The sequence below is a fragment of the Chiloscyllium plagiosum genome, chromosome 4 (assembly GCF_004010195.1).
Source record: "Chiloscyllium plagiosum isolate BGI_BamShark_2017 chromosome 4, ASM401019v2, whole genome shotgun sequence".
Taxonomy (NCBI): domain Eukaryota; kingdom Metazoa; phylum Chordata; class Chondrichthyes; order Orectolobiformes; family Hemiscylliidae; genus Chiloscyllium; species Chiloscyllium plagiosum.
The window spans coordinates 37138980-37160440 of NC_057713.1; the positions used below are offsets into that span (position 1 = coordinate 37138980).

Below are 21461 nucleotides of genomic sequence, written 5' to 3' on the forward strand. Positions count from 1 at the left end.
TCTTTCCACCTATCGCATTTCCGACGCCCCTCCCCAAGTCCCTCCTCTCTACCTTTTATCTTAGCCTGCTGGACAAACTTTCCTCATTCCTGAAGAAGGGCTTATGCCCGAAACGTCGATTCTCCTGTTCCCTGGATGCTGCCTGACCTGCTGCACCTTTCCAGCAACACATTTTCAGCTGCTACCACTGAGTCATAAGTGATATCTAGTATCTACAATGCTGAAAACCTTTTAACTTGCCACAATTGAAAACTGTAATTTTTTATTTGTTCATGGGGTAGGTGCACCTCTGCCTAGCTCATCATTCTGAGCCCAGTGCTAATTTTCCTTTAGAATGGGAAGGTGAGCTAGCTTTTTGACCACTGCAATACTTTGGGTTTAAGGGCATGTGCAATGCAGTTAGGAAGGGAGTTCTAGGATATTGATCCAGTGATAGAAAATGAATAGTGATATACTTCCACCTCCTAAAAGAATTAGAATAGCAGATATGTAGGAACAAAAAGGTTCCTCTCTGGCATTCTGTCTTGGATATTATGGTTTGGAAGATGTTATCGAAGAAGTCTTGGCGAATTGTTGCAGAGCATCTTAGTTTATACTGCTGCCGCTGTGTCTCTGTTGAAAATGAGGTGCAAATCAAATGGAAATTGCTGGAAAATCTCAGCAGGTCTAGCAGCACCTGTGGGGAGAAGTCAAGACTTAACATTTCTCATCCAGTGACCCTTCGGAACACTGAAGGTAGGGGGAGAGACAGACAGACCTTGGCAGCAGTAGGGTGAATTGTGGAGTTGGTATGTGGTAAATGATTTTAGTGATGCATGCATTTAGAAATTCAAACGCATTTTGATTCTCTCAGCTCACTAGTACTGGGCTAGTGATGCTTTCTGCAGACTTCCAATATAGCTGTAGTCTATTCTAAGTATGTGGACAACAGAGAGATGATTTTACATGGCTCAGTTTGGTAAGGAATGTTTGTTTCATGACGTATTAAAAGTTATAGGCATAGCAATAAATTCTAATGTGACAATAATGCCAAAATCTGAGTTGTTAATTTTAAAAAGTCTACGCGAGCGGCTGGATTGAACTAGTTGCCTTTTCATATCATTCATATTTATGTTCTTTGTCTTATTTGTATGACCTTAATTGTGATTTTGTGTTCCTTTGCTACTCTATGAAAATACTTTTAGTGCAGACTGCCGTAGCTTGTTATTGTTGCTATTGATAATTCTGCCCATTTTTTAAGGACTCTGCTACAGCATTTGCTGTGTCCTTGATTGGAAATAAAGTTGTCAAGTTTGATGCATTGCAGATTGTGGATGTCTTGTTTACAAAGCTAAATTGGTAGGTGTCATTAGGATTTTGAACAGGGTGTACCTAACTCTGTTGGAGGTGGGTAATTTCTGGTGAACCTTTTAATTCCTGCTATTAATGGGTGCATGGCACAACCCAAAACTGAAAGTATTCACTTTTATCGTAAGTGAATGTTGCCCACTGGACACAGGCATATCTTCTCTACTAATGCATGTGGTATTTGCCCTGGGAATGTTTAATGGAAGAATGTGTACAAGGAGCTTACTGTATCTTACCCGTGCTGTGCCTGACCTGGGACTGCATCATGGGACAGTGGAGTAGCATCTTTTCTTTTTGTCAAGTCCATTATTTCTGACCTTGGAGCGTTTTACAGTGGAAACTCGATTATCTGAACACGATGGGCGGCACTATTTCGTTCGGATAATCAATTGTTCGAAAAATTGATTCCATGCCTTTCCTCTGGGGCTCGGAGTTTTAAAGTTTGCTGTTCGTTCAGGAGACGGCAGCAGCACAGCGTGCATTATCCCCCCCACCAATTGTCCAACACCACCCCCACCGTCCAACACCTCCCCACAATCCAGTCCAATCCCATCCTCTAAACCCCTTTCAACCCCGCTCCCAACCTGGTCCCCCCCCCCCCCAGCCCCCCTCCGGGGCATCCAGACTACACGCCAACAACAAGACTGCTGTTGCCTTTGTGGGGTAAATCTCCAAATACCCCACACGTGCACAGCCATTGCCACACACATTTGACACATTCCATGTTTGCCCTGCGCAGGATAATGTCAGAGAGATTATTCCTGGGAAGTGGAGGGGGCAGGGGGGTGTATGGGGTGGTTAGGGTACACACCTATGTAGAACTCCATGGAAAGTAGGGAGAGAGAGGGAGGGCGGGAGGTCAGTCAGTTGGAGATGGTGCCTGTTCAATCACTGTCAGCAAAAGACACAATCACTGTTGGAAACACGCCTTTAATCTAATGTTTCTAGCGGGACCTCGAGATCTCCTTCGGATAGTCTGATTTTCGGATAATAGAGGTTTCCTCTGTAATCGGTAATATTTTCCAGAATTGTCTAGTAATTTATGTTGCTCTTATTCCTCCATTCAGTTTCTTCTGACTCACTGCAAAACAAAACCTTGTGTCTATTTAAGAATATGCAATTGGTGTTTTATTATTTCCTTGTTCACAGCCTCTGGTGCTTTTGTTACTTCAATAAAGGCATTCAATGCCTTTGGTGAGCACCTTAATAGTGGAACCTGATAACTGCAGGGTTAGCAGGAAATTTGCACTTGTGGATTTGAAGGAAATGTAGTCCTGTTCTATCCTAATAAGCTATAATAATTGTAACTTCTAGCAACAAACAACTAGCTATGTTATTTTAACTCTGATAATGGATTGGTTGGGAATGCAGTTATTATTTTAATGTAGTTATGTGCATCTCAAGTAAAATAGAGATTGTAACCAAGATTTTGTGATCATAGTTTTGTGAAATTACTACCATCACAATCAACTCCAAATGAATGCGCTGTTTTATTAATTTGCTTCCTTTTTGACATTTTGAATTATACAAAGAACATGTTGCTGTTATTGGCAAGTAAAGTTTACTTAGCATTACACAGAAATTATAATGCAGAGGAAGCGCATTCTTACTAACCAGTATGCATTACTCAAACTCTAATAATCCAAATCTTGTATGCCCAGCTGTTTTTAATATTCCTTTATCCCGGTTTTCAACACTCTTTCCAATCTGGTTTTAAGTTGATACAGTCTCGTTTTAATCACTAACTCCAGTCATAGCATCAAAATCCCCCCACAAAATGTATAAGGCTTTGAAGTTACAATAGCATAGAAATTTAGTCCTCGAAAGTTTTCATCATAGTTAATGTAAATTGTACAAAGCTCCTTCCAATAAACTGTAAATAATGGGCATTGCTGAAGAAGGTCATTCATCCATCGAACTGGGCTCTCTGAAAAAACTATCCATTTGGTCATCCTTGCTTTCTATTTAAACAAAATTGTCTTTATAAGGTATAATGTTTCCACCATTTGTAGTTTATTTAAATTCTGCACAACTTTCTTCACTGATCCCTTTTGTTATTTTGCTGGCAATGTTAAATTTATGTCCCTTAAATGTTAATTCGTCAACCATTAGAACAATACAGCACCCAGGAGGCAGTTAGATCTTCAAATTCATGGCTGCTGTTTCAAACAGTTACCAGTTAGTTCTACCCGACCTCTCCACATACCCAGAAAATTTGTCCTCTTCCTATACTAAGTTAAAAGTAAGAACTAGGAGGAGGCAGTTCGGTCCCTTGAGCCTGCTCTGTCATACATATGATCATGGATGATCTCATCTCTGCCGTAACTCCCTTTTTTCCTGTCTGCTCTCCATGACCCTTCAACCCATTATTAATTTTAGAAAATCTATATTCTCCTTAACTTTGTGTTGTGTCCCCTTTTGGAAGTTACTGCATTTTGCATCTGCTTCCCACATCTTGTCAGGCCCTGCATGCAAGCTCATAGCAACTCATTGTTAAAAGCAATTTAACTTTCCCTAATTTAAAAATAATTTAAAATACAAATAGTTTAATTGTTACTATCTTACCAAATATGTTAATTTTAAATGCCTTTTGTTACAGTACCTCAGGTTGTTTGTTTAAATGGCTGGTAGCTCAACACACAAATCGTCCATGTGGGAACGCAGGAAAGGAGGTTGTGCTTAGGGGAATGAACATTATACATGAGCACATTGCTGGAGTACACAAGAACGTTAAGTGCGTTGGAAGTAGCATTGTTCACTTTAATTGACAAATTTCACATTTTATACATTTATGTGGAAGAGAATTTCAGTTTTGACTTTTGCTATTGAGTGACTTCTACTGGGTATTGACTGTTTGGTTGTGATGCTATCAACTGTTTTCCCCCATCAGTGACAAATGTGCCAGCATTGTTGCCTTTCTAAGTGTTTTGTAGCTGCCTGCCCCTTACATTGGAACAAATTCACTGGTTTATACACTGTGTATAAATGTATTTATAGATCTAGCTAGGTACAGTTAGTATGTGTGATTAAGCTTTAGCTTATTCCTCACTATGTTTAGCTGTTAATAGCAAATGCAAATACCAAAGATCTTGTAGGTCAAACCTAGCTGCTAACATCCGGCTTGAGCTTTCTATTCTTTAAAAATATCTCTGATTCTTTTGGACAAAAAATTGTATTAAATTGATATGTGGGGAGAATCTGAAAGCGGCTCTGAAGATTATGCAATAGCTGAACTAATGTAATCATCTGTGGTTAACTGCAATATGAAGAACTGTTCTGTGAGTGTATACATAGACTGTAGTTATCCAGATAATATGTAGATAGAGAGTGGATTTGCGTAGGTTTCTTTTTTGAAAAGCACTTTTTCCAGTCTCACTATTGATATGACACATGTGATTGAATTACTTGCTGACTTACTGTAGAGATCCACTCTTGAGGTGCATTCACTGCAGAGGCTGCAATAGAGCATATGTTATATTTGTAAAGTAAGAAAAGTTGGGGCAGGCTAGGCTTGCCCGAGTTCAGAAGGCTGAAAAGATTTTTGCTTAAAACATAATCCTGAGAAATTTTGACAGGGTGCATGTTTCATTGTGTGAAGGAATTTGGGACTATGGATAATTGTTTCAAAATACATTTAAGACAGATGAGGATAATTTATAAATTCAAAATTTTAGAATTTTGAGTCTGGACTTTCAACATGGACTGTCAAAAGGTGATGGAAGCAGAATTCTTGAATACTTTTTAAAGGAAATATATTCTTGATGATCAAGTGGGTGAAAGATTATTGGGGTTTTCAGATATATTTATAGTAATTAGATTACTTACTTACTTACATTTACAGATTACTTACATTTACAGTGTGGAAACAGGCCCTTCGGTCCAACAAGTCTACACCGACCCGCCGAAGCACGACCCGCCGAAGCACAACCCACCCAGACCCATTCCCCTACATTTACTCCTTCACCTGACACTATGGGCAATTTAGCATGGCCAATTCACCTAACCTGCACATTTTTGGATTGTGGGAGGAAACCGGAGCACCCGAAAGAAACCCACGCAGACACGGGGAGAATGCGCAAACCCCACACAGAGTCGCCTGAGGCGGGAATTGAACCCGGGTCTCTGGCGCTGTGAGGCAACAGTGCTAACCACTGTGCCACCGTGCTGCCGTAAGATTAGCTTAGCATGTTCTTATTAAATGGCAGAGCAGACCTTTTGAGGGCCATTTGTCCAGAGGGAAGTCCGTCTTGGAGGACAAATGTTTTGTATTTTTAAAATAAATAAAGTTTATTCGTGAAGTGCTTTGACATGTCCTGAGGTTTTAGTGGTGATGCTAGATTTAAAAAAAAAAACTGTTATACAGGAAAGGAACAGGGCTGAATTGCAATACATCCAAGCTGAGTTATGAACAGAAATCCATAAATATGTAGTGTAGCAGGTCTTAGTGCACAGCTTGGAATGAAGCAGATGGCAGATAAAACTTCTGAGACTCGGGCATTTTCCTGTGGGGATGACGGATTAGTATTGTTACCAGTGGTAGGATATCCCTTCAAAGCCAAGTTTAATGGTCCCCCTCAAGTTGAGTCAGGTAAACTATCTGGTAAAGATGCTGGATAGGGAAAAAACTGTCTTGCATATATCATCTGAATATGTTGAAACCTGAATATAATCGAGAGAAGGTACTGGAGGAACAGGTGTTAGTGACTGCCCTGCAGAGTGAGAAATCAAATACAGATGTTGTGGAGTTTGATGTACCTCGAAATGTGTTAAACAATGAGAAAGTCTTTCAGGAGTGGGATAGGTTAGCAAACTATCTGTTTCAGGAGCAAAGAACGCAGTTGAAATGTTTGTTACAGCAGTATGAGAACATATGCAGGAATAAGATGGGAAGACTAACGGTATTCGGCATGAGGTAGATGTAGGGAATGAAGTTCTGATAAAACACCACCCCTACAGGCTTAATCTTTCAAAGCCAGACAGATCCAGAAGGAAATGGAGGCGATGCTCAACGAAGATATCATTGAACCAAGTCAGGGCGAGTGGCGTTCCCCGATCATGTTTGTTCCCAAACCTGATGGGACTCGATGATTTTAGTGTGGACTATTGGAAGTCAATGCTGAAACAAAATCGGACTGAATAGGGAAAATTGGACAAGCCAGTTACATCACAAAGTTGGACTTAATGTGCGGTTATTGGCAGGTACCTTTTTATGAGAAAATGCAAAATAAATTTCTGCGTTTGTAACCCCAAGTGGACTATGTCAATTAAAGTGATGCTATTTGGAATGAAGAATGCACCAGTCACATTCCAAAGGCTCATTAACAAAGTGTGCAGTCTATCTCGACGATGTAGTGATCTTTAGTGAGTCATGGAAAGATCAGATGGTATAGTTGGCAGAGCTCTTTGAACGATTACAAGAAGCAAAACTGGTGATAAGTTTACAGAGAACAGAATTCGCGGAAGCAGAGGTGTGACATTCTTGGGACATAACATCGGTCATGGAATGTTGACCTCCAAGGAATGCAAAGACTAAGGCCATCAAGGAATTTCCACAACCAACCTCGAAGGAAGAGGTGCTTTGTTTTTTGGGACTGAGCGGATTCTTCTAGACGTTTGTTCTAAACTTCAGCAACCGAGTGGCACCGTTAACAGATTTCCTGAAGACAAACACAAAATTTTGATGGACAGAACAATGCATTTAGCAATTTAAAAACATTATTAATCACTGCACCAGTTTTAGCTACACCAGACATTTTGAAACCTTTCAAAGTTGCATTTGATGCGACGTAAGAGTTGGAGCTGAACTGCTACAGGAAGATGATGATGGAATTGAACTGCTAGTTGGTTACTTTTCAAAGAAATTCAAACCCACCAGAGAAAATACTCGACCATTGAAAAAGAATGATTGGGTTTGGTGTGATATTAAGAGTTAATTTGCTCTGCTGACCTGCAGGAAATTGGATGTCTCTTTGCTAGGGTGAAATGCCTCTGACTTACAGGTAGAATGTAGGTGAATTTACATTCCCATCCGTTGTCATTCAGCCATTACATGGCCATCTCCTATTATTCAGAGATAATTTACATTTGCATCATCATCCTATTCAAAATCAATAAGAACATTACAGTTGCAATTCTGACTACTCCTTGTAGTTAAGAAACGATTGACAACAGATTTGACCATTAAGGGATGATTTACATTGTTTCTGGAGGTAATTAGGTTACTGCATTGTGTCTTGAGGAGCATGTGACAGGGGGGGGGTGCGGGCGGGGAGTGGAGACTAGGGGTTGTCTTGTGGCTATTACTGACTGTGATGTAAAGATTTTGTATAAAGAAAGGACTATTTCCTTTGTTTAGGGTGACCTCTCAACATGTTGCGCAAGCATGGCGAAGGGTGTTAAGAGTTTCTCCACAGCTTGTACTGTATTTGCTTAATAAAATGTGGTTATTGTTTACAGAAGTTGGTGTATTGCAGTTGCATCAAGAACCTAACATTGTTCATGACATAAAAATTAAAACGTTGTGAGGCCAGTACCAATGTGTCAGAGACGGTTATGTACATGGATCACAATCCTTTTACATGCTTTAAAGGCAAGAATATGAGACTATTTCATTGGAGTCTTATGTTACAGACTTTTAATTTACAAATTGTGCATGTTGTGGGGATCCAGTGTTTTGGGGAATAAAAACCAGGCATTTTAGCCAATTAACCAGAGAAAGAGTACCTTCTGCCATTGACAGACTGCCCAAACACCCTTTCTCAAAAAGATACCTTTTTTCATACGAAAAAGTTTTACAGCAGAAGAACGAAGACAACCCAGGAAGATCTACAAACAGAGGAAGATCTGGTTTTGAAAGTTGATTTGCTGTAAATTTAATAGGGGATTTGTCAGATCAGTATATTGTTATAGAGTGGGAGGTAGATAACAAATCTTTAAGAGAAAGGAGGCTTAGAGTTCTAAATAGTTGTTATTTAGTGTTCACTTTTGGAGTTAAGAAAAAACAATTTTATTCTTTTAAATAGTGGAATTTAAGGTAGTTCTCTGTCACTCATACTTTAACAGATTATGAGGCGAGGTGAGTTTTTCTGTGTGTTTGGTTTACTTAGCAGGAGGGTTCACCGCTTTGTTGTAACACCAGCTAGCAAGAATCAGTAGGCATAAGTGGGTCTTTTTCAGGTTGGCAAAATATCACAAGTAATCTGCACAGGAATCAGTGCTCAACTGTTGATAAATTGGATAAATGGATGAAGGGTTGGAGGTTGAAGAGAAATCTCTTCACCCAGACAGTGGTGGGCCTGTGGAATTCTCTGCCACAGTATGTAATTAAGGAAATATTGAATGTTTTCAAGGAGATAGCTTTTAATTACGGTAAAAGAGATCAAAAAGAATATGGAGTGAAAGTGGTACACAGTACTGAGTAGGATGATCAGCTATTATCAAACTGAATGGTAGAGCTGGCTTGAAGGGATGAATGACCTACTCTTTTGTACATTTCTATGTACGATTATCAAATTTGCTGACAAAAAGATAGGCAGAAAAACAAGTTGTGAAGAGATTGTAAGGAGCTACAAACAGATAGTTTGTGAGTGAATGAAGATCTGGTAAATGGAGTACAATGTGTGAACTTACCTGTTGCCTGTCATCCAAATGAATGCAGAGGGATCTGGGTGTCCTCATGTGTAAATTACAAAAGGTTAATATGCAGGTACAGCAATTAATTAAATAAGTTGATAAATTATAATGTTCTATCATGAATAGAACACAAAGGGAAAGTGATGTGTCTGTTGTGCAGAGCAATGGTGAGACAAACTCTAAAATACTATTGGTCACCTAATTTAAGAAAGGATGCAAAGGCAGTTCTTAGGTTAATATCTGTACTAATGGGATGGGGAGGGGGAAATATTGTCTGGGCATGTATCTTCTAGAGTTTAGAAATGTCGGAGTTGATTTGACTGAAACACGATCCTGAGGGATAGATATAGAGAGCATATTTCCTTTTATGGGGAAATTTGAAACTAGAGGTCTATTTAAAAGTCCAGGGTTGCTCACTTAAAACAGAGAAGGCAAAATCTTATTTGCTGAGGGCTGAGTGTCTTTGGAATCCTGGAAAAAGTGATGGGAGCAGAATTCATGAATGTTCTTAAGATGGGCTAGATGGATTCTTAAATGCTAGAGATCTGAAACAAAATCAAAGTGCTAGAGAAACTCAGCAGGTCTAGCAGCTGAAGGTGCTGTCTTTAATTTTTAGCAGAGCAAATATAATTTGCAGAGTAATCTAATATAAGAAAAAATCTTTTTTTTGGGTATCACATCATAAAGAGTTGTATTGGTTATCTTTTGTATAATGAAAGTTAAGGAAAAATGTTATTCATATACCTGTTACTTTGAGCATAGCATCTCAAAGGATTTTCCACCACTGCATTAAGTACTCATGAAATATAATATATGCACACAGGACACCCATATTCCAGGAATGCCTCATTGTGAGCTGAGACGAATGACCAATTAGTTTGCCTGTCATCTTGCAGACTGAAGGAGGAATCTTGAGTTAACACAAATGACTAACTGCCCGCTTTTAGAATGGATTTATAGAATTTTCATGTCCTGCAGTGCAGTAGACATTATCTTAGTGTTACAGTTGTAGATCTATTCCCAATGCTTTTAACATGTTCATTGCTTAAAAGGGGAGAGTCCATGAACAGACAAATGAGAGAATTCTAGCCTACTCTATCCCTGTAACCTGCATTTCCTATGGCTAATCCACCTAACCTGCACATCGCTGGTTATTATATGGGCAATTTAGCTTGGCCAATCCACCTAACCTGTACATCTTTGTACTGTGAGAGGAAACCCACTCAGCCAGGGGAGAATGTGCAAACTTTCAGTCAGTCGCTCGAGGTTGGAATCGAAACTAGGTCCCTGGCATTGAGACTGCAGTGCTAACCACTGAGCCAATGTGCCACCTTATTACTGTCCTGTGATTTGAAATTTGCACCTTTTTAAGTCATATGAATTGGGTACTGTAAAATAGAACTAATTTTTTAAAATCAACACAAACTGACCACCATGTTTTTCTGTTCACTTCTATGTGGTGACATTTAGCTTAAATTAGCAGGAATATGATGTAATTAATATGGGCAGCAAGACACTGGGAATAGTAAAAGCAAACCTCAAGATTTTAAATTTGCAACATTTTTCTAACATAAGTCTTGAAGATTATTCTGTAATGCACAGATTTTTGTCGACTTCCTGACATGAATTTCAGGTACTGGTCAAAGAAGAAATTGCGATAAAGATTTGACTTGGTCTTTTACTTCACAAATCAAAATTAGCCAATATGAATTAATGTGAAAATGATGCATTAGATAAAAGAAAAAGATTTACTTGAAGTGGTCAATACAACAAAAAAAATCATGTGCAACTGCAAGCATTGCATCATTTTCTGCACAGATATGACACTGTAAGGCTACACAGTTCCACAAAATGCTGTACTTTGTTTACGCAGAATAGTCATGAGTCCTATCCGAAACACCTTGCACCTTGAGTTTCTTGGATGAGATTATCATCAAGGCATACTTTTATGAGCCTTTTTGTCTTCCCATCAAACGGTGCTAATTTGCTTTTACTTCATCTGACCAACCAGGAGCACACTGGTTCAAAATTTGGCCAATTCTAGAAAAACAACTAATTATCTCAATTATACATACAGCGTTCTATGTTTTAAACACCTTGCAATGTACCTCCAAGAGCTCCCATCTCCTTTTCTGATCAATAGAAAATTGACCTTTCCTGAGTGATATGTTTTTTCTCTCGAGAATCCTCCTTATTCCTGTTTTTGTCACTGCTTTCTAATATGTTTGCATTATATATGGATACATGTACCTTCCGACTCATTTACTTGCAACTTTTTCTGAATATTTCCTTTTCATACGCTACCCACACAGTCACTTTCTTAATTTTCTTTCATTGGTACTGTTTCTAGATCAATAGATGCTATGTCACATAAGCTAGTATTTCTTCCTTTACAATTGAAGCAAACTTTTAAAGGTCTTTTTCAAGTATTCCTTTGAAAAATCAAATATTCTAGACTATTTAAACAAATTACAATTTTTCATACTGTCTGGGTGAAATTTATCATAATAGTGCTACTAGTCTGATATATCCATTTGTCAACTTTGGATATGATTGAAAATGCAGTTTTTTTTTAAATGTTCTCTGGTCAATTGCCAACCCTCAGAATAAAACAAGCTTTTAATCAAAATATGTCGAAGTATGTAGGATAAATCGAACAAAAAGTGAGCACCAAGTCAGAAGGAGAACTCCAGAAAGTATGGTTAGAATTTGGTGTTGTGCAATGAGGCAGGCTTAATAAGGGAGCTTAGGGTAAAGGAAACCTTAGGAGGCAGTGATCATATGATTGAATTTAATCTGCACTTTGAGAGGGAGAAGTTAGAATGAGAGGTAATGGTATTACAGCTGAAGAAAGGTAACTACACAGGCATGAGGGAGGAGCTGGGTAGAATTGAATGGGAGAGGATTCTCGCAGCAAAGACAGTAGAACAGCAGTGGCAGGAGTTTCTGGGTGTAATTGAGGAGACACAGCAGAGATTCATCCTGAGGGAAAAGAAGCATGGTACAGGGAGGATGAAGCAACAATGGCTGATTAGGAAAGTCAGGGAATAGCATAAAAGCAAAGAAGAAAGCATATAATGTGTGGGATTGGGAAGCTCACAAAGACCAACTGAGAGCAGCAAAAAAAAGCGCAGATAAAATGAGGATAAGCTAGCCAGTAATATAAAGGATTACTGTAATAGTTTCTTTGGATAGCTAAAGGACAGAAGTGGACATTTGGCTGTTGGAAAATGATACTGGAGATAGTGGTGAACAAGGAAGTGGATGAGGAATAATTACTTTAGAACATAGAACATTACAGCCCTCGATGTTGCACCGACCTGTCTTACCAATCTGAAACCCATCTCACCTACACTATTCCATGTATGTCCATATGCTTGTCCAATGACGACTTAAATGTACTTAAAGATGGCGAATCTACAACCGTTGCAGGCAAAGCATTCCATACCCTTACTACTGAGTAAAGAAACTACCTCTGACATCTGTCCTAGATCTATCACCCCTCAAATTAAAGCCATGCCCCCTCGTGCTCACTGTCACCATCCTTGGAAAAAAGCTCTCCCTGTCCACCCTATCTAACCCTCTGATTATCTTATATGTCTCTATTAAGTCACCTCTCAACCTTCTTCTCTCCAACGAAAACAGCCTCAAGTCCCTCAGCCTTTCCTCGTAAGACCTTCCCTCTATACCAGACTATATCCTAGTAAATCTCCTCTGCACCCTTTCCAAAGCTTCTACATCCTTCTTATAATACAGTAACCAGAACTGTACACAATACTTCAAGTGCGGCCGCACTAGAGTTTTGTACAGCTGTAGCATAACCTCATGGTTCCGGAACTCGATCCCTCTGTTAATAAAAGCTAAAACACTGTATGCCTTCTTAATAACCCAGTCAACCTGGGTGGCAACTTTCAAGGATCTGTGTACATGGACACCGAGATCTCTCTGCTCATCTACACTACCAAGAATCTTACCATTAGCCCAGTACTTTGCATTCTGGCTACTCCGACCAAAGTGAATCAGCTCACACTTGTCCGCATTAAATTCCATTTGCCACCTCTCAGCCCAGCTCTGCAGCTTATCTATGTCTCTCTGTAACCTACAACATCCTTCGTCACAATCCACAACTCCACCAACCTTAGTGTCCTCTGCAAATTTACTAACCCACCCTTCTACGCCCTCATCCAGGTCGTTTATAAAAATGACGAACAGCAGTGGACCCAACACTGACCCTTCCGGTACACCACTAGTAACTGGACTCCAGGATGAACATTTCCCATCAACCACCACCTGCTGTTTTCTTTCAGTAAGCCAATTACTGATCCAAACTGCTATATCTCCCACAATCCCATTCCTCCGCATTTTGTACAATAGCCTACTGTGGGGAACCTTATCGAACACCTTGTTGAAATCCATATACACCATATCAACCGGTTTACTCTCATCTACCTGTTTGGTCACCTCCTCAAAGAACTCAATAAGGTTTGTGAGGCACGACCTACCCTTCACAAAACCGTGCTGACTATCCCTAATCAAATTATTCTTTTCTAGATGATTATAAATCCTATATCTTATTACCTTTTCCAACACTTTACCAACAACTGAAGTAAGGCTCACTAGTCTATAATTATCAGGATTGTCTCTACTCCCCTCCTTGAACAGGGGAACCACATTTGCTCTCCTCCAGTCTTCTGGCACTATTCCTGTAGATAATGACAATTTAAAGATCCGTGCCAAAAGCTCGGCAATCTCCTCCCTGGCTTCCCAGACAATCCCAGGATAAGTCCCAGGGGACTTAACAATTTTCACACTCTGCAGGATTTCTAATACCTCCTCCTTGTGAACCTCAATCACCTAGTCTAATAGCCTGTGTCTCAGTAATCTCTTCGACAACATTGTCGTTTTCTAGGGTGAATACTGTGAAAAATATTCATTTAGTGCTTCCCCTATCTCCTCTGAATCCACACACAACTTCCAACTACTATCCTTGATTGGCCCTAATCTTACTCTTGTCATTCTTTTATTCCTTAAATACCTATAGAAAGCCTTAGGGTTTACCCTGATCCTTTCCGCCAACAACTTCTCATGTCTCCTCCTGGCTCTTCTGAGCTCTCTCTTTAGGTCTTTCCTGGCTATCTTGTAACCCTCAAGAGCCCTAACTGAGCCTTCACATCTCATCCTAACATAAGCCGCGTTCTTCCTCTTGACCAGAGATTCCACTTCCTTCGTAAACTACGACTCCTGCGCTCTACAGCTTCCTCCCTGCCTGACAGGTACATACTTATCTAGGACACACAGTAGCTTTTCCTTGAATAAGCTCCACATTTCTAATGTGCTTATCCCCTGCAGTTTCCTTCTCCATCCTGTGCTTCCTAAATCTTGCCTAATCGCATCATAATTGCCTTTCCCCCAGTTGTAAGTCTTGCCCAGTGGTATACACCTATCCCTTTCTATCACTAAAGTAAACATAACAGAATTATAATCGCTATCACCAAAGTGCTCACCTACTTCCAAGTCTAACACCTGGCCGGGCTTATTACCCAGTACCAAATCTAATGTGGCTTCGCCCCTTATTGGCCTGTCTGCGTACTGTCAGGAAGCCCTCCTGCACACACTGGACAAAAATTGACCCATCTATAGTATTCGTACTATAGTGTTCCCAGTCAATATTTGGAAAGTTGAAGTTCCCCATGACTACTACCCTGTCTCTCTCACTCCTATCAAGAATCATCTTTGCTATCCTTTCCTCTACATCTCTGGAACTATTCGGAGGCCTATAGAAAACTCCCAACCGGGTGACCTCTCCTTTCCTGTTTCTAACTTCAGCCCATACTACCTCAGTTGACGAGTCCCCAAACATCCTTTCTGCAACTGTAATACTGTCCTTGACCAACAATGCCACACCTCCCCCTCTTTTGCCATCTTCTCTGTTCTTACTGAGACATCTAAATTCTGGAACCTGCAACAACCATTCCTGTCCCTGCTCTAACCATGTCTCCGAAATGGCCACAACATCGAAGTCCCAGGTACCAACCCATGCTGCAGGTTCACCCACCTTATTCCGGATGCTCCTGGCATTGAAGTAGACACACTTCAAACCAACTTCTTGCTTTCCAGTACCATCTTGCTTCCCTGAAACTTGATTTCTGACTCCCTACTCTCGACCTTTTCTATATTTGAACTACAATCTTGGTTCCCATCCCCCTGGATTAGTTTAAACCCACCCCAATAGCCTTAGTGAATTCCCCCCCCAGGATATTGGTACCCCTCTGGTTCAGATGAAGACCATCCTGCATGTAGAGGTCCCACCTACCCCAGAAAGAGCCCCAATTATCCAAGAATCCAAAACACTCCCTCCTGCACCATCCCTGTAGCCATGTGTTCAACTCCTCTCCCTCTTCCTTGCCTCACTAGCACGTGGCACGGGCAACAAACACAATCAGAGACATCACAAACTCTGGCACCTGGGAGGCAATACACCAACCATGAGTGTCTCTTGTCCCCACAGAACCTCCTCTCTGTCCCCTAACTATGGAGTCCCCAATGATGACTGCTCTGCTCCTCTTCCCCTTTCCCTTCTGAGCAGAAGGGACAGACTCTGTGCCAGAGCCCTGTACCCCCACTGCTTTCCCCTGGTAAGTCTCTTCCTCCCCCCCCCCCCCCCCCCCCCCCCCCAACAGTATCCAAAACGGTATACTTATTGTTGAGAGGACTTTGCGTCGGTCTTCACGGTGGAAGACACGAGTAATTTCACAAATATTCTAAAGAGGAAGGGGGCAGAGCTGAGAATGGTGGCCATTACCAAGAGAAGATGCTAGAAAAACTGAATGGCCTGAAGGTGGATAAATCACCTGGACCAGATGGACTACACCCCAGAGTTCTAAGAGAGATAGCTGAGAGATAGTGGAGACGTTAGTAGTGATCTTTCAGCAGTTGCTAGAATCAGGGAGAGTCGCAGACAACTGGAAAATTGCTAACATTACACCCCAGTTTAAAAAGAGAACAAGGCAAAAACAGAAAATTACAGACCAATTAGCTTAACCTCGGTCATGGGTAAGATCCTGGAATCCATTATGAACAATGAGATTTCTGAATACTTGGAAGTGTATGGTGAAATAGGTCAAAGTCAGCACAGTTTCATCAAGGGGAGCTTATGCCTGACAAATCTGCTAGACTAGTTTAGAAGGCTGAGGAGGGATCTAGTTGAAACATACAGAATATTGAATGGCCTGGACAGAGTGGATGGTGGGAAGATGTTTCCATTGCTAGGAGAGACTAGGACCTGAGGGTACAGCCTTAGAGTAAAGGGAAGACCTTGTTAAAATGGAGATAAGGAGAAACTTCTTCAGCCAGAGTGGTGAATTATGGTTGCTGGCCCCAAGGTGTGCTCCTACTGATACCTCAGTCACCTGCTCTGCCTTATTTCCCCAAGAGTAGGTCAAGTTTTGCACCTTCTCTAGTAGGTAAATCCACATACAGAATCAGAAAATTGTCTTGTATACACTTAGCAAATTCTTCTCCATCTAAACCCTTAACACTATGGCAATCCAGGTCTATGTTTGGAAAGTTAAAATCTCCTATCATAACCACCCTATTATTCTTACAGATAGCTGAGATCTCCTTACAAGCTTGCTTCTCAATTTCCCTCTGACTGTTAGGGGGTTTATAATTCAATCCCAATAAGATGATCATCCCTTTCTTATCTCTCAGTTCCACCCAAATAACTAACCTGGATGTATTTCTAGGAATATCATCCCTCAGCACAGCTGTGATTAGATTAGATTAGATTACATTTACAGTGTGGAAACAGGCCCTTCGGCCCAACAAGTCCACACCGACCCGCCGAAGTGCAACCCACCCATACCCCTACATTTACCCCTTACCTAACACTACGGGCAATTTAGCATGGCCAATTCACCTAACCTGCACATCTTTGGGCTAGGGGAGGAAACCGGAGCACCCGGAGGAAACCCATGCAGACATGGGGAGAATGTGCAAACTCCACACAGTCAGTCGCCTGAGGCGGGAATTGAACCACTGTGCCACCGTGCCGCCCATATCTATCCCTTATCAAAATGCCACTCCCCCCTCCTCTCTTGCCTCCCTTTCTATCCTTCCTGTGACATTTGTATCCTGGAACAGTAAGCTGCCAGTCCTGCCCATCCCTGAGCCATGTTTCTGTAATTGCTATGATATCCCAGTCCCATGTTCCTAACCATGCCCTGAGTTCATTTGCCTTCCCTGTTAGGCCCCTTGCATTGAAATAAAAGCAATTTAATTTATTAGTCCTACCTTGTCCCTCCCTGCCCTGACTATTTGAGTCACTTCTGTTTTCAACTGTATCAGTCTTGGATTGATCTCTTTCCTCACTATCTCCCTGGGTCCTGCCAGAGGTTTCATATGCTGTTGCATTGTTCCAAAACAATGCAACAGCATATGAAACAGTAATTGCTGCTCCTGGAATTCGAGGAAATCACCTCCAGCACCTAAAATACCTCAAAAAAGGAGCAGCTGTTACAGTCAGAAATTTCTCCTGTCCTCCATCTTGGATTACCCTCCCTGATTGTAATTTGTCTTGAGTTCCTCCTTCCCATTTTCTAATTTACTTCTATTTAGGGGTGTAACTGATGTGCTGTAGTGAAAACCCATTGCAAAATGTCTGGTTAATTCACCTCCCATGACCTTGTATTTCATTATTCTTATCCAACGTGCTATTTCCCAGACTGACTAAAGGGCCAACATGTACTCATTTGTTCGTTTGTTTTTTCATGATCTGCAAAGCTCTTACTGTCTGTCTTTCTAATTAGATTTTCTTGTACTGTATTTTTCCCTCCTTGGTAATCTTTCAGTCATTCTCTTTTTATATTTTCCTTAATCTAATGCCCACCTTTACATAGTTCCAAACTTTAAAAGCACAAAATTATCTTTAATTTTTTTTTCATTAATTATGGATGGTGAGTCTTCTCTTAGAATCTTTCTTTCGAATTGAAATATATCAGTTCTATGTATTCTGAAATATCCCTCTTAAACATTTGCTGCTACATTTCTCTGGACCTATCTCTTTAGCTATTTTAGATTAAATTCCCTGCAGAGTGGAAACAGGCCCTTTGGGGCAACCAGTCCACACCGACCCTCCGAAGAGTAAACCACCCAGACCCATTTTACTCTGACTAATGCACCTAACACTATGGGCAATTTAGCATGGCCAATTCACCTAACCTGCACATCTTTGGACTGTGGGAGGAAACCGGAGCACCCGGTGAAAACCCACGCAGACACGGGGAGAATGTGCAAACTCCACACAGACAATCACCCAAGGCTGGATTTGAACCTGGGACCCTGGTGCTGTGAGGCAGCAGTGCTAATCACTGAGCCACCCCATTTTAGCAATCTCACATTTGTCCTCATAATTCCCCTGTTTCAGTTTACAATACTTGTCCTGGACCTACTCTTCTCTCATGTTTACAGCCTAGGAGGAATCTGTTTGGCCTATTGTTTCATTAAAGATATGACTACATAAATCCCAAATTCTAGTTATTGGCCTAGAGCAAGTGAACATCTAAAATACTAAAATATTATGAGGTTTTGACTCAATCACTCATTCAGACAGTGAATTTTCCAGATTCCTCCCACCCTCTGAGTTTTAAAAAAAGAATTCAGCATTCCTCTTGGCCTTCTATGTCTTACCATAAATTTATTCCCCCCTATTATTGACCTCTTTAACAGTGGAAATAGTGCCTTCCTAAGACACACTTTTAAGCTTCTTAATAATCCTATTCACCTCTATCCCCTTTTCATCTTCACTGCTCCAAGGAAAACAATCTCAGCCTACCTGGCCTTTTCTCAGAGGTCAGATCCTCTACCTTGTGCAACATCCTGGTAAGTCTCCTCTGTATCCTGGAAATGTGTTGCTGGAAAAGCGCAGCAGGTCAGGCAGCATCCAGGGAACAGGAGAATCGACGTTTCGGGCATAAGCCCTTCTTCAGGACAGCCCCTGAAGAAGGGCTTATGCCCGAAACGTCGATTCTCCTGTTCCCTGGATGCTGCCTGACCTGCTGTGCTTTTCCAGCTCTGATCTCCAGCATCTGCAGACCTCACTTTCTCCTCCTCTGTATCCTGTCTAGCAGTCACATTATAGGAAAAATGTGGTGACCAGAGCTGCATACGCTACTCTAGTTGTAGCATCAACAATGTTTAATGGAGTTCCAGCATAACATTTTTATTGTATACCTTGATTAATAAAGGTAAGACTCCAATATTTATTTTTAACCATCTTGTCTAGTTATGCTGCTAACTTCAGGATCTGTAAATGTGCACACTGAGGTTCCACTGATTTTAGTACTTTCAAGATTTCAACCATTTGTAGTGTAATCCCTTACCTTATTAGTCATTCCCCAAGTACGTTACCTCTCACTTTAAGGGTTGGATCCATTTGCCACTAATGTGTTCAAGTGAGCAATCCATCGATACCCTTCCTGAAGAAGGGCTTATGCCTGAAACGTCGATTCTCCTGTTCCTTTGATGCTGCCTGACCTGCTGCGCTTTTCCAGCAACACATTTTTATACCCTCAATTTATGGTGATCTTCCTCAGTATTTACTACCCAATGGATTTTCATACTCTGCATGAGCTTCTTGATCACACTCCTACATTCAACTCCAACTCATTTATAGACATGACAAACACCAAGCCCTGCAGATCCCTACTGGAAATTGCCTCACAGTGACAAAAATAGCCCTCTGTTTTGTGCCTCTCAGATCATTTTAAATCCAATATGCCATGATGCCTTGGATCCCAAGGTTCACTTTCTTTCTTGAGTAGTTTGCCATGAGGGACCTTATTTAGAAATCTTGCTAAAGTCCATGTGTACCACACCCTCATCAACATTCCTCATTCCCTCCTTAACAGATCCATATCTCTTCAAAAGCTACTGTATTCTGTCCCTGAGCTTTCTTCCTAATAACATCCCCTACACCAAGGTTAGACTGAGGATGTTGCCAGGGTAGGAGGGGTTGAGCTATAGGGAGAAGCTGAATATGCTGGAGCTATTTTTCAGAGAGTGTATGAGGCTAAAGGTTGACCATATAGAGGTTTATAAAATCACGGGCATGAATAGGATGAATAGGCAAAGTCTTTTCCCTGGGTTGTGGGAGTTCAGAACTAGAGGGCATTGGCTTAAAGTGAAGGGGGAAAGATTTAAAAGGGACCTGGAAAGGCAACTTTTTAATGCAGAGGGTGTTGCATATATCAAATGAGCTGCCAGAGGGAGTGGTAGAAGCTGGTACAATTACCATGTTTAAAAGGCATCTGGATGGGTATATGAATAGGAAGACAGTGAGGTCTGCCGATGCTGGAGGTCAGAGTTGAGTATGTGCTGCTGGAAAAACACAGCCGGTCAAGCAGCATCCGAGGAGCAGGAAAATCGACGTTTCGGGCTGGCCTGAAGCATCGATTGTCCTGCTCATCAGGTGCTGCCTGACCTGCAGTGCTTTTCCAGCAACACCCACTCAACACATGTGAATAGGAAGAGTTTAAAGAGCCAAATATTGGCATTTGGGACTAGATTAATGTAGGATATCTGGTCAGCATGGACAAGTTTGACCAAAGGGTCTGTTTCTATTGTGTACTTCTCTATGACTCTATCTTTGGACAGTGGAAAGAAACCGGAGCACCCAGAGGAACCCATATAGTTGTGGGGAGAATGTGCAAACTTAATACAGGCAGTCACCTGCAGCTGCGAGGTCCCTTGTGCTGTGAGGCAGCAGTGATAACCATCTGGTCATCGTATTTCCCAATGCTGCAAGACTGATTTCATCCAGAACCTTTCTTCATCCACTCCTCAATTTCACCCAAATGTTTTTGTTACCCTGCTGACCTGGGGCTGATTTGGTCACCAAGCATTCTTTGGTGCCTTAACATTTTTCATACAAGAGCTTTTTTGCCAAAATGATACTTAACTTTGGAAGTTTGCCAGAAAAAAATAGATTAACCATAAATGCTGGAGAACTGTGCCCCAGAAAAATCTTCAGGAGAGGGGTTAAATAATGAGGAACATTAAAGAGTAATTTCTTAAAATAAATTTAACCAGCAATACTTATAGTCAGGGTGTAAATGTTTACTTTTAGTGTGTTATATTTACAGAAATACACAAAAGACCTCTGGGTATCGATCCACTGTCTTTTGGTTTTGATTATTACGTAGAAGGAGCAACAATGGAGACCATTTCACCTTCAGCGCAGATGGGCACAGAACCTCCCTTCAGCACTCCTGGTAAGGACTTTGGAGTCTTGAACTTTGTGCACAAACTCAGCTTCATTTACGGAGAAAGGAGAAAATGTTAATATTTTTTCTCGGTTGAGGATTGGTAAGAGAGTAGGATTGAGTTATTGAAGTGTAACTGAGTGAACTAGGAATATGGTGCTCATTGTCGCTTTTTACCTGCTTTCCCATCCAAGTTCTGCTGTTGATTATTGAGACCAATAG

The 21461-nt window shown here is 41.0% G+C and overlaps 1 protein-coding gene across 11 annotated transcripts in view; it reads left to right on the plus strand.

Moving 5' to 3' along the window:
* Nucleotides 1-21461, plus strand: part of LOC122548961 (microtubule-associated protein 4-like) — a 416046-nt gene that overhangs the window by 223301 nt on the left and 171284 nt on the right. For 10 of the 11 annotated variants that reach the window (XM_043687987.1, XM_043687988.1, XM_043687989.1 and 7 more), the window contains one exon: nucleotides 21120-21248. The exons of the other annotated variant lie outside the window; for it this stretch is intronic. In XM_043687987.1, the coding sequence (XP_043543922.1) occupies nucleotides 21120-21248 (129 nt within the window). The remainder of the gene's footprint in view (nucleotides 1-21119; nucleotides 21249-21461) is intronic. 11 annotated transcript variants of the gene reach the window in all.